Here is a 13,597-nt window from a genome sequence, read left to right on the forward strand (position 1 = left end):
TTATAATGTTATTACATATGTTTAACTTGTAAGTCATTTTGGCAAAAATAGTATAAGGCAAACCAATGAATTAATAATTTGGTCAATAAATAGCAGTATTGAAGGTTTTAATTCCATATTATATATAGCATTTTGTGTGAGACTAATCTCTTAAATCTTATTTTCAAGACTCTATTGAAAAAAAATTCTTGTTTGTTTTCAGGCTTCTCAATGCAAATAAGATCAACTGCCTGAGAGTAAACACATTTCAAGATCTGCATAATCTTAATTTGTTGTCTCTTTATGATAATAAACTACAGACTATCAGCAAAGGACTTTTTGCTCCTCTTCAAACAATTCAAACATTGTGAGTATCAAGTAATATTATATCTGTATTTTTCCATCTTCCTCAGCCAATGCATCCTATATATGGTTCCACAAATGAAAGTCCTTTGATCCCACCCAAACTGCTAACTTTGAGACATAGTAGATTGATGTAGTAGAGGAAGAAACCAAACATTTAAATGCTTCCATTTCACATTAAAAACTATCAAGTTAGACCATAGAACATTGGACCATAGAAAATTGGACAAATGACATAACAGAAAGTAGTTAAAATACTGAAATGAAGAAAATAATGGCAGAATTTCTGGCATTATTTCAAATTCTGGTTTTTGTTCTACATTCTTTATTTTCTTCAAAAACAAAGATCATGTTCTATGCTACTTTCATTCTTGTTTTAAGACAATCAGAGAACTTAAAAACGGATTTATAGATTCATGTTTTGGCAGTTGCCAAAAAGCAGAATCCAATAAAAAAGTTCCACTGGTATTTTCCAACCCAATGGAATATTGAAAATGTAGAAGAGGCAGTTGGGCAGCAACTTAAAATGCTTCTGGCTGCTGCATACTTGAATACTTCTCCTTTCCCCCAAGTTGGTCACATAACCCAGAGCAGCCTTTACACTGCCAGCTCTGGCCTTCTTAGTGTATGTGTACCATAAAACACAGAGATTTCTCTCTCTAGTTTTTGTCATACACAAAAAAATACAATGCTTACTATGGCTATTGGTTGTAAAGGAATGGGAAGAATTCAAGAAACCTGCTTTCCCTAGCTTAAAAAAACAAACAAATCATCATAGGTTAGTAAATTTTTGCTTCTCTTTTAGATTTGCTAATGGTCACAAATCTGCTTCTTGTTATTGGGTGGTTGCTGTGCTGCTGTGGTTTTTCTAAGCTGTACTATTTTGCTCTAGGATACTGATAAACTAGTATTCTAAAGCAAGCTTTCTGTGTTGTATCAATGGTGGAAGTGTTGGCTACTGTTCTGGAGCCTGGTTCCATTTCAGGCAGCTGCATAAGGTACTTCATAACATCTTCCTATCTTAGGCATAATCTAACATTGTTATTAAGCCCACTTACATGAAGAGATCTTTTCTTCTCTGTTTTTCCTGCATGCTCTCTCAAATCTCTTTAACTGGATAGTTTTCTCCAAACATAATATTGTTCTGTGAGTTCCTTGGTGTTCTCTGAGCTTGATTGTTAGAGATAGATCATCTTTTAGAGATAATCAAAAGGAAACAGACTAAAATTCCTTCTCATGAGCAATTAACACCCAGATGAGCAGATATTAGCTCCATGATTAATCCTAGGCCAACTATCAAGAAGTGAATAACCAAATCAAAGAATTACTGATTCAGACAAACAAACAGTAAATAGCACTCTAATCGAGGAAACACCTAGAACACATACATCAATTCTATCAAGGAAGCCATTAGTTTATACAGAAAACAGAGCAAACTTCACTCCCTTTTTAGCACCAATATTTATTATCTAGTTTGAAAATGAAACATCTGCAATAAAACAACCAAGCTCAGGGAGCACCAAGCACCATTTCAGCCCTCAGCTACAAATATTCTCTTTTATCAATAATGTTGATATCACCTGGCAAAAATGAATTCAGTGGTAAGGAGACTCATCATCCACATTACACTGACAGAAATAGATTCTGCAGCAGATTGAATTAATTAGATTTAATTGCATTATACTGCTGTAGGTTTCCAGTTTCACAGAGAATTGTAGTAACTATGCAGCAAACTCAAATGAGCTATAGGCACATCCAGAAAAGTTACATCTTGTCAAACATTTTCTCTTTAAGTACTTGTTCCTCTGCTAGTCACATCATTTGAAAAGTGGATTTCCAACTTCCTATGATTATCTCTCTTTAGTATTTTTTCTCAATGTCTTTGTGCAAGTAAAATATTCAGAATTGTTTGCTAATAAAAATGGTGTTTCTCAGAGATAATCTAATTTCATTTCAATTATTCTACCCGTTATACTACCATATTATCATACCTTTTTTGATTATGTAGCTCTTAAAATATATTTTTTTTCATTTTGATACCTATTTGTTTTCATTATGTCTTATACTAAAGGATAGTATCAAGATGCAAGGATAAAGGAAAGATCAACATTGTTTAATTTTTACATCATATATGCACCAGCTCTTGACAGTTTCTTGGATTCACTAAAAGAATTTGAAATTTTTTAAACAATGGGAGAAAAAACCCTAGGCTGATTGACACCATCAGAATGTTTTGGTAAAATATTACTAGAAGAATCTAGCTAGGTTCGGTGTCTAGGATTATTTGCTTCTTTTCACTCTTCTTATTGATTTAAATTATTGAAATTTTATGTGATTGTGCCTTCTATTAATTGGTATCCAAAGCCATTTAGGCTTACAACATTGTTGTATGAGTGGCTGTTATTTTAAACTTCCTAAAAATGAAACCTGCCCTAAGTAATGAGCCATTTTATGTGGCTAGCTTACCATAATTGGCTTAGAATAGGGGTGTCAGACTCATGTCATCACGTTTACATCGTGTGATGTAAACGGGACTTTCACTCCTTCGCTAAACTGGGCCAGCGCATCATGCATCTATCCCACAGGCTGAGAGTTTGAAAGCCCTGGCTTAAAGCATTGCATCTTTCCACTCCATAATTAAATACCCCAACAAGGAGATAATACAGTTCAAGTTGAGGAACATGAATTATTGTTAAATGTTTATAGCTAGTTGTTTAATCAATAGCTATCATCAAACAGAAGGTGTTTTTCCTGAAACAATTGTGTTTATAGGTTTATACCCCATTTTCATTATATTGCTTTAGTATGAAAAAAGACAACAAAAAATAAATGAGAACCAATATACAGCATTAAACCTTGATTTGACAAAGTTACATGTATCAATCTTTCTATTACATTAATAAATAAAAAATTCATAAGTAGAGAGTCAACATGTTATCAATCCAAGGTTGTAAATCTGGGGCAGCAATATCTTTCCACTGAAAATGAATAATTTGTTTTGTTATATCTCACACATAGCAAATCTATAGTTCTCTGTATGGTGATATATTCCTCATATTTGGTCTATAATTCAAAATCATTTTCACATCTTTAAACTATATGACACTTTCCTCATTTGGGGATATTAAAGTAAACTAAAGCAGAATAATAATGGGTAAATTCATATTTCTGGCACAGCAGTTATGTGGTGTCTATTAGTGAAACATGAGCCTGGAAAAACTAGAAGGCAAAAGAAAAAATTGAGGATTGTCCCACCTTAACTTTCTTTACTATAAAACAAAGAGAAGGGGAAATGCTGGCAGAATTTGAAAATTCTATTGGCATAAATAAAATAGATTTCAACTACTTCTTTCCTGACTAATCTACTTAAGGAGCAGACAATACCCTATATGTAATTGCCTCCTCCATTAATTTACATTTTTAGTGTAATTAAGACATAAAACTCTTTTAAAAATTTTCATTAAATTATTCTCGTTTTATAAATTTATTTTTTTAAAAAAATATTAATTATGAAGTGTCCATTTTAGCTTTTCTAACACTTCCAAAGTTCCTGAAAATAACTAACAACTACCTTAAAATAGTTTTGTTTATTTATTTATTAAGAGAGAGAGAGAGAGATTCAGAATTGCCACAAAAAACATTTCTATATTGATACATAATTCATAAATTTTGCCTGAACCAAACAATGACATAATTCTTATTAACAGTAACAGCATATACTGGTTTGTTGAAGATTTAGATCATCCAAAGATGAAATACATTAGAATTTAATTTTTCTATTGATGGAAACCCTTGATTCTTCTACATCTTCCCCTTGTGCCCTGAGGTATACTAGTTTACATTACAATCTCTAGAAAGTGTTGATTTTGTGACCCCAAAAATAGTTTAAATTTGTTACTTCTAAAAAGATTAATTGACTACAATTTATCATTGACCAGTTTTCTAGACAACAGGTCTATGCCCTTTAAAAAGTGACTTTGTTATATTAATTTGTGTTTCTTTCTGGAGAAGGCTTGCTGCTGACTTAACAAGCTAAAAAGAGAGAGAGAGAGAGAGATGGCTCACAGAATATCCCACACACAACTCTTAATTCCATCCCACTTCTGCCAGACCCAGTGTATTGGAAGCTGATTCAATTATTCTGCTCTTCAGTTGTGTATTTGTAAAAACAATGATGGACTACAGTGTCACAGGTCATTTCTGGTTAAACATCCCATCCCTCTTGCAGGCATTTAGCTCAAAATCCATTTGTGTGCGACTGCCATTTGAAGTGGCTGGCTGATTACCTGCAGGATAATCCAATAGAAACCAGCGGAGCTCGGTGCAGCAGTCCGCGTCGTCTTGCCAACAAACGAATCAGCCAGATCAAGAGCAAGAAGTTCCGTTGCTCAGGTAATTCATTTATCCAGGCTGTGCTGCACTTTGAGTTCAGAAATAAGCAGGTCCAGGGAGCCTACTAATCCAATCTGAGGGACAGTGTTTGGTATAATGGATATTATGTAGCATCTTTCCAAAATTAAATTTGAGAAATTGGATTAGTCCTTTAGAAAATCTAGTTACTTTGTGCATTAAACGAGAGAGAAACCTCTAGCTTTCATTTTGGTTTATTTGGCTATTTAGTTAAAAACTAGGTTTCCCTTTTAAAAGAATGCAACCTTGGATTGCAACCTTCAAAGAAAGTGATACACAAGCTCCTGGGTATCCAATTTTTTTCTTTAAAAAAACAGTAAAATAATTTAGATATGTTTTGCCCGAATTCATAGAAGTTTTATTAGTTCTTTTTTAAAAAATCTTGCTGTCCAAATAAAGGCTTAGTCAGGAATGCTTTTCTGTGAATTACTCAGAGTGACTTTGAACAACGATCAATATAGCTCTTTGGAGAGCTGAGGAGATTATTGCAACAGTGTGCATTTTAAAAATATAAGATGGTAACCCACAACATCCACAGTACAATAAAAGTAAAACACAACAATAAATTAAAATTTGGAAAAATACATTAAAATGTAATTTCAGTTACACTTAATTCAGTTTCAAAAACATTGTTTATGTTTAAAAATTAAATGGATAGAGTCTATATGGATTTGGTGGACAATAAACCCTTGCAAATCTGGGTTCACAAACTTAAATGTGTAGGAAGACAATGATGATTTAAAAAATACTTCCATCAGTTGTCTGATAATTCCATGCCATGATAAACTACAGTAAAATAGTGTGATCCACCTTAACTTTTAATCTATTAATTTTAATATTGCCAAAGTATCTGAATGAGAGAAGAGAGGGGGCAGAAATAAAATAAAATAGAAATAAAAAGAAAAGAAAATGGCAATTAGGAAAAGAATGAGGAAATATGTAAATATGTAAATATATCATGGAGAAGATTGAGATGTAAGGATAAAAGATATTGATTTATAGTAAGAGTAAGATGTAATTGTAAAGGAATAAGTAAATACATATACTGAAAAATGTGAGGAGATGCAAAAGATGTCTTGATGTTGATAACAATGTGTAAAGTTTTATTTGATATTTTTAAAATTTGGAAACTTAATAAAATTTATTTTTAAAAAAAGAAAATTCAATTGCTTATGCTAATCTCAGCTCTGGGGATTGAAAAGAAATCACAATTTCAGTATAAAGCTAAATTGAAGCTGAGAAATTCCTTTTAATGATACTGATTTCATTCCATTTCTTTAGATAACCATAATATCTGACAACAGAATTTTAAAGTCATGCTTATAAGCTATACATTATTTTAAACAAAAGCTCTTTTGAATTTAATTTTTAAAATAACTTGGATTTATATTCTTGCTGTTCATGATTGGAAATGAGTAAAAGTGTGATTTGGATAAGGGAAAACTAAAATTCCATTTTCTGATACGTTGCTCTTTTGTTAGATGAGCACATTTTAGCTTTGCATAACTTATGATGAAAAGTGTTGTTTTCTCCTTAACAGACGTAACTGGTTACAAAAAAAATGCTGAGAGCACATCGTCTTAACCATCATAAATTGGCATGCCAAAATTTACTTTTGAGGTTAAATTGTCTATGCTGTTCTTTCAGAATTAATGCATAAGTGTTAAATGTACACAAACACATAATACATTAAACTTCATATTGTATTAATGTTATCAAAAGTTTGTTTTGTGCGGATTTTGGGGAGAGAAGTTAGCCAGGCAAGAGTATCTAAAGATTATACATTTTAATGATTACTCATTTCAAAATGCAACCGGCGTGAAGTGAAATGATCTTATTGCCTGATGCTGTGTTGGAAACTGACTTCATTTGCCTTTATTTCTAAATTATAAAGTTTAGTCGGATGGATTTCGGTCTCTGTGCTTGAGCAATTAGAAGAGCTACAATGTTCCTGTTGAATTTCAGCTGACTGTTTGTACTTTCAAGTTATTGTAGAAGGTATTCAGTAGGTGTCAATTTTCAGTAAGTGTCATAATCCATCAGCTGTACTTGCCCAATAGCAGCCAAGCATTTAATGCAAGATGCCAGTGCTGTTACCCTATCAAATTATTTCAGCAGGTCTGTGTGCTTGGTACCATTTGATTAAGGTATTTACCATATAGTTTTGTTTTCTAAGCTATCGGCAAAATAAATCCAGCAAGATTTACTTGTCCAACAATAATCTCATATTGCAGTAGAATTTTAACTGTTCCTTGATTGGCGCACAGTTCTACAGCGATGCCACAAACGTTATGAAGATTTTTTAGCCATTCTCAGAAAACTGTTTCTTCCTTTTGCTTCCTTTCTATTTCATTTGGCTAATTATTGATCTGTCCATTTCTGTGATTTTTCTGCTTGATAAAAGAAAGTTCAGAGTCAGTGAAGATTTCCTTTCTCGTTTAACAATAAGAATGTATTTATCATTTGAAGTTCTAAATCTATGTCCTGAGTATTTCAGCATTTGTGTACTTATTCCATTTCACTATCAAGCACACCACTAATGTAGCAAACAATGGAAGAAGGACAATCAGATATTGCCAATAATCTATTTGTCAGATGCTATTTTACAATAATTCACAGTAGTGATATAAATCTGAGAATGCTTATATTTTTAATTACATGTTTATGTAATTTACTATCATCAATATTTTTTATAAAAGAGAGCAGGTCTTTACAGTATATTGCACCTCCAGTTGAATTCAAGAGTGGTGATTACTATTTTCAAATATCATAGACTACAGATGCAATGTGTCAAATGCATAGGCTGTTATGGATTTCTTCACAGAATAAAATCTTGTATAATTGAAGAACACAGTAAGAAACAAACTTCTGGTATAACAAATTCTACTCATATTTTACCTTTCACAAAGCATTGAAAACTTGACTTTGCCATCAAGACTTTCATAGTATGACTGAACCCATTTTTGTGGTATTAACTATGCTGAGATTCTTTGTTATGTTATTTTATATTTTTCTTATTGTTTTTACACTTGCTTTTACTATGTTTTTATTCTGTTTCTAACTTAGCAGCCCAGACTCACGTATAAGACATGAGCACACACACACACACACACACACACACACACACACACACACTTTTCTCTTTCTATACAAGCTTTTCAAACTTCCAAAATGACCATGCAAAATTCAGTAAAAAAAAATAAATCCATCTCTTTGGAATACTGCTAATTAATAAATAAACATAATACTTAAAAAAACAATATAATTTTAGCAATTTATTCCAAACATACTTTATGTTGAAATGTTTTTTGAGGGGGACATTGTAAAATCCAAATTTCTTAAATCTGGAAATCTTAAATCTGCAAAATTATATTAGTTTAGTACTAATTAAATTGCTGTTGCTTTTAAGGACTGCTCGAGCTACAGTCATTAACCCTTCCACAGGGCAGTTTAATAACTAGTAAGATAATTTAAAACCTGTAATATACACCCTCCTTGGGATCCTTTTCAACATGAGAAAAATAGGTCAGAGTTACAGTTCACATGCAGCCACCCAGCTTTACAATATTTCTCTGTTAGGGCTCTGTTCCTTGTGCCAAATGCATGTATTCTTAGTTTGTTTTATGTGCTTTTGTAGAAAGCTTCTGCCATGTATAACACTCTAGGTGAAAACAAACAGCACCACTGTTCAGATTCACATATATGAATTGGGACTTCTTTGCATAACAGTTCTTACGGTTTTCTGATATTGCTTCTAATAAGAGATTTCTCTAAATCAAAAAAACACCTTACTTAAGTTGGAGGCTTCTGGTTGGGAGGGAGCAGACAGAGATGTAATTATGCCACAATAAATGTTACTTTTTCACCATGGTGTTCGGATACAGTCATTTAGATTCCAGTGCAATATAATTGTGGAAATGTCCATGCTACTGTATAACGCAAAGCAAAGCAGCACCACAACAGATTTTTTTTAATAGCAATGAAATATGAATCAACAGAAGCTTCATTGTGCTTACTGACAATGTCGTGCTAAAATCTGGAGAATAGAATATTCAGACTCCTGTCTAAATCTAGAGAGCAGGGGTCCAAACTTTATAATTTTAAGACTTGTGGACTTAGCCAATAAGTCTTAAAGTTTCTAAGTTTGGAGGTCCCTGACTTGTGGTTATAACAGTCAAAAAGGTAGTGTAGACACCTGCCTGTTTTAACGATTTTCAAACTATATCTAATGTATTAGTTCCTATAAAAAAGCTTAAATGTTTGAATGGGGATAGGGAAGAATAAGCATTATGACATGCTGATTATACCTTTATTTTAAACGCCTTGGTTGTATTAGAGGGAAGTTATTTTCTAAGCATTGCAACTCAAAAGCAAAAAAAGCTCACTTAAAAGAATAACACTATTCCATAAAAAATTCTACATGCATTGTAATCTGCTTAATGATGTCATGGATCATGTTTACAATCTGCACTTATTCTTCAGCATTAGCTGTCATCTGTAAGCCTTTCAAAATAATTTGTAACAGTTTCATCTTCAAAATAATCTGTTAGTTGGTCTTCTAAACTTACTTAAACTTACTTAAACTTAAAATACAAATTTATTTTTGCCTTTGTAACAGTAAATTTGACTTCTTGAACTTCAGCTCCTTTATGCATGGGAGAAACGGACATCAGCTCACAATGAAATCTCCAGCTTGTGCTTCTCCATGCTACTTCCTCTCAACGCTCTTATCTCTTTGGCGGCTGCTTAACACTGACTCTGCCTATTAATGGGATTTTCCTTTGTGCTTGATCTAACCATGTGGTAGAACAATACAAATTGAACATGGTTCTGTCAAGCACCATGGAAGGCTCCATGCTTTCCTGCAGCATGGCATGCTGGAACACTTCTTCTGTTTTCAGAAGCATCAAAAGGTGAGAGATGACCTCATTGTGAAAGGAAGAAGGAAAAATAATAACAAGAGACATATGGTAAAGAGAACTGTAACAGTTCAGTTTCATAATATTTCATACAATTACCTGGCTTGAAGCAGATTTCACAATGAGTCCACAGATCAGTCAAGCATTTAAATAGCAATTTTGAAAATAGCTTGCATGTGAAATAACTCTGGCATTATTCCTTCTAAGTGTACAAATTGAGTATCTAAAGATATTAGATTATGTTCCAGCTTCAGTGATGGTTTCATGATGTAAAAATTATTACTTTATCTTGTAAGCTGGGCGCAATAATGTGATATTGTGTAGGATGTTTTCCATTATTAAATAATTCCAGGGTAGTAGTATATGTGTTGAAGCAACCATGTGCTTTAAGAAAAGTCATTGTGTTCCACATAATGACATTCAGTTACAGTATAATTCTTTCTAAAACACAGAGAACTATAGTTAATAAGCAGAACTGTGGTAACTGTTGTATTCTTGGCCAAGAATGAAAATCCACTTTTGATATTGCTCCATACTCTGTATTTGGAAAGTATAGCAATAGAAGCATTAGCACTTAGACTTATACATTATACCACTTCACAATGCTGTACAGCCCTCTAAGCAGAGTCAGCATATTGCCCCCAACAATCTGGGTCCTCATTTTATCGACCTCAGAAGGGTGGAAAGCTGAGTCAAAGCCTGGTGAGATATGAACTGTCAAAATGTAGGCAGCTGGCAGTCCCCTGAAATAGCCCGCAGTTCTGCATCCTAACCACTGTACCACCACTGCTCTTAAACAATTATTACAAAATTCACTGTAATATGCATGTAACCATCTAAATATCTTATTTGTTTCTATAATGCCTACCTTCTGAAGGTGCTGTCTTTGTGTATCTTCCAAATAAACTGTGCATCTTTAATGGAGCCAACACAAAATCTTACTAAAATTTTACACCTAGGGTATACTTCCTATTTACCAGTTGTAATGATCTTGCTATTGCTATCAAAATAAAATCATATGCTAAATATACACACTTGTCTGTAAATATGTAACAATAGGAGAAGTTTAGAAGATGAACAGATGATTTGATTTTACATAATTAGTAAATGAGTTTTCCAGTATTCAGGAGATCAAGTTATAAAGTTTTTTTGCAGATATTTCAGCTTACATTCCAACAAGGATTCCTCACTTCCATGTTTCAAAAGTGGAAATTCCCTTGCAGTATTTGTAGTCTGTATTAAATTTTGTCTTGGGGTTTGGGATTGGATGACGATTAGAGATTTTCTGGGAGATGTTGATTAATTTGTTGCTAGGATTGATGTAATCTTTATTTTGATTGGTCCACATCAAGGACATCAATTAATTGACATCATCCAGGAAATCTCCAACCACTAACCAATGTCCTTCAGTTTAAATCTTACACAGGAAACTGAACAGCAACTCCCACTTCTGAACTGATGCCCTGAACCTTAGTCTTCTGGTGTGTGTAATTGGGAGGACCTGTTTTCTTATTGATGTGTAGATTTCTGACATACTGTGGAATATATATAAAATTCTTCTAACAATATGATAGTACTGTATATTGCAAATCATCAGTGTCCCGGGGGCTGAAGTAATCCAATTATACTATAGTAATTTGTCAATTAGTAATCCTAACCTTACTTCTGGCTGTAAAAAAAATAAAGTGGGTTTAAGTTTGTTGTGACTTTTTGTCAATAATTCTTAGCTTATCTCTTATGTGTAACATTTCTCTCTGAAAAGTGAATTGAGAAGCTGGTTTTCTTGAGCATTCTCTTATCCCCCCCCCATGAAAAACAAAATATTCCTCAGCCCCCCCCCCCAAATAATTGTAATAAGTCAATTACAATAGACTTTGTATATTACAATATTACAATAAAACAATTAAGTCTCCATTTATTGAGTTTCAGAACATAGCCTTTTCTGAATTGAACTAAATTATTTTCATAGTAGCCTAAAGTAATAATGAAATGTAGCACCACCACCCCCATGCTCCATTTTAAGTCCTTATGGGACTCAGGAAAGCCTCCTGGGGGTGCGTTTTTGCTCCCAGGAGGCTTCTCTGGGGCCCAGGTAGGCAAAAAATGGAGCAGGGGGGCAGGGGCGGTGCTGCACCTCCCTCCATTTTTTGCCTTCCTGGGCCTCAGGGAAGCTTCCTGAGCAAGGCAATAAGACAAGCAAGCAGAATCCTGGCACATAGGAACAGCTGATCGTCGGGATGGGGGAAAAGAAGAAATACCTTAAGGAGTCACTGGGTGGGGAAGAACTCAGTCAGCAATGTCAGGCATGCACGTAATGTTGCGCATGCACGATAAGGACTGCCTGAGCAAGGAGGGAAGGAACGAGCGGAGAGGGGTGGGGCCAGCCAGGGGCACGATTTGCCAGGTCTCCGAAATGGGCAGAATCATAACAACCGGTTCTATAGAACTGGTAGAATCCCACCCCTGATAGTGACCTATTTTAAAAGAAAGTAAAGTTTCTTGAACTCAGTTAGTTAGTTATGTGTTCATATGTTGTTAAAATATTTATACTCCTAAAGCAGACTCACCAATCTTCTATGCTATACTAATGTGAATGACTCCCTCCAAAAACTTCCAACATTTTGACTAAAATAATAATGAAAGCTAATACAGAAGTAAATAATAGCAATAGCACTTAGACTTATACACCACTTCAGAGTGCTTAACAACCGTCTCAAAGATGTTTACAGAGTTAGCATATTTGCCCCAACAATCTGGGTCCTCATTTTACCAACGTTGGAAGGATGGAAGACTGAGTCAACCTTGAGCCAGTCAGGATTGAATTTCTGGCAGTGAGCAGTGAGTTGGCCTACAGTACTGCATTCTAACCACTGTGCCGCCACAACTCTTACATAATGGAAGATATGTACCAATATGAACTTTAACTCTGATTTTGTAGTTCATATATTTTTTTCATCCAAATGTTTCTTTTTTTAAAAAAGGTCCCCTTCCAAGGTATTTCCATTCTTAAAGTTCTACAAGTAACAATATTCCATAGCTTTCATGTTATTCCACAGGTTTCTAGTGTAGGCACATATACTCTCATATTTATTTTTGTAATGGAAAAATGATTGTACATCATCCTTAGTGTTACATCTCTTGATCTGCAACTTATCTATTTAAAGCCAGGGGGAGCATGTCTGATAAAGTAATGTAAGTAGAGATTGATGGACACAAATAACTGCAGCCAGATGGCTGGCTTTAACATTAGTTTCCATAATGGGAATAACATGATAGAACTGCCACCTGTCCAAGTGATCTCGAGGCACAGGTTAAATAATAAATTTTCTCCTGTTGGCAACTGATTGCTGATGTTTTGTAGACTGATGGGTAACTTGGAGTACATGATAATGGTGTGTGTGTTGATCACATTTGTACAATCCTCTTGATTATTCACATTTAAAATTTTAATGTGTATGTATGTCTTTGTAGCCAATAAGAAAACATTTCTGATTCCTGTTGTTGCTATTTCACCTGAGGAACATGAGGAAGAAAATGTCATATCCTAATCGGCTTTTTTAAAAAACTCTTTTGTTTCTCTAGAGTAAAAGAAAACAGGCCGGGAATCACAATATCATATATAGTAATCCCTCCTTCCTAGTCTTTGCTCTCTACCCATTAGCTTTTGTTGTTGTTGTAATCATATAGTTGAAAAGTTATAGTTAAAAAGTAGTGTATATTACATTTAATGCTTTTGTTCTAAATATGTTCTCTCTGAAACAAGATCTACTGATAACTTTTCAATAAGAAAATTTTAGCTTTATCTGAATATCAAATTACAGTCCATCTATGAAATCTATGAAATGTGTCTTTCCATAATTGGGTTCTCCCAGTTATATATTCTATGGTGGTTTGTAGCATTTTTTTAAAATACATTTTAATACACT

The 13,597-nt window shown here is 33.8% G+C and overlaps 1 protein-coding gene across 1 annotated transcript in view; it reads left to right on the forward strand.

The window, feature by feature from the left end:
- SLIT3 (slit guidance ligand 3) overlaps window positions 1–13,597 on the forward strand; it is a 494,586-nt gene that overhangs the window by 346,047 nt on the left and 134,942 nt on the right. The window contains exons 13-14 of the mRNA XM_026696342.2: window positions 203–346; window positions 4,571–4,734. Of these exons, the coding sequence (XP_026552127.2) occupies window positions 203–346; window positions 4,571–4,734 (308 nt within the window). The remainder of the gene's footprint in view (window positions 1–202; window positions 347–4,570; window positions 4,735–13,597) is intronic.

This window comes from Pseudonaja textilis, chromosome 2 (assembly GCF_049901715.1).
Source record: "Pseudonaja textilis isolate UNSWEBS1 chromosome 2, rPseTex1.2, whole genome shotgun sequence".
Classification (NCBI taxonomy): domain Eukaryota; kingdom Metazoa; phylum Chordata; class Lepidosauria; order Squamata; family Elapidae; genus Pseudonaja; species Pseudonaja textilis.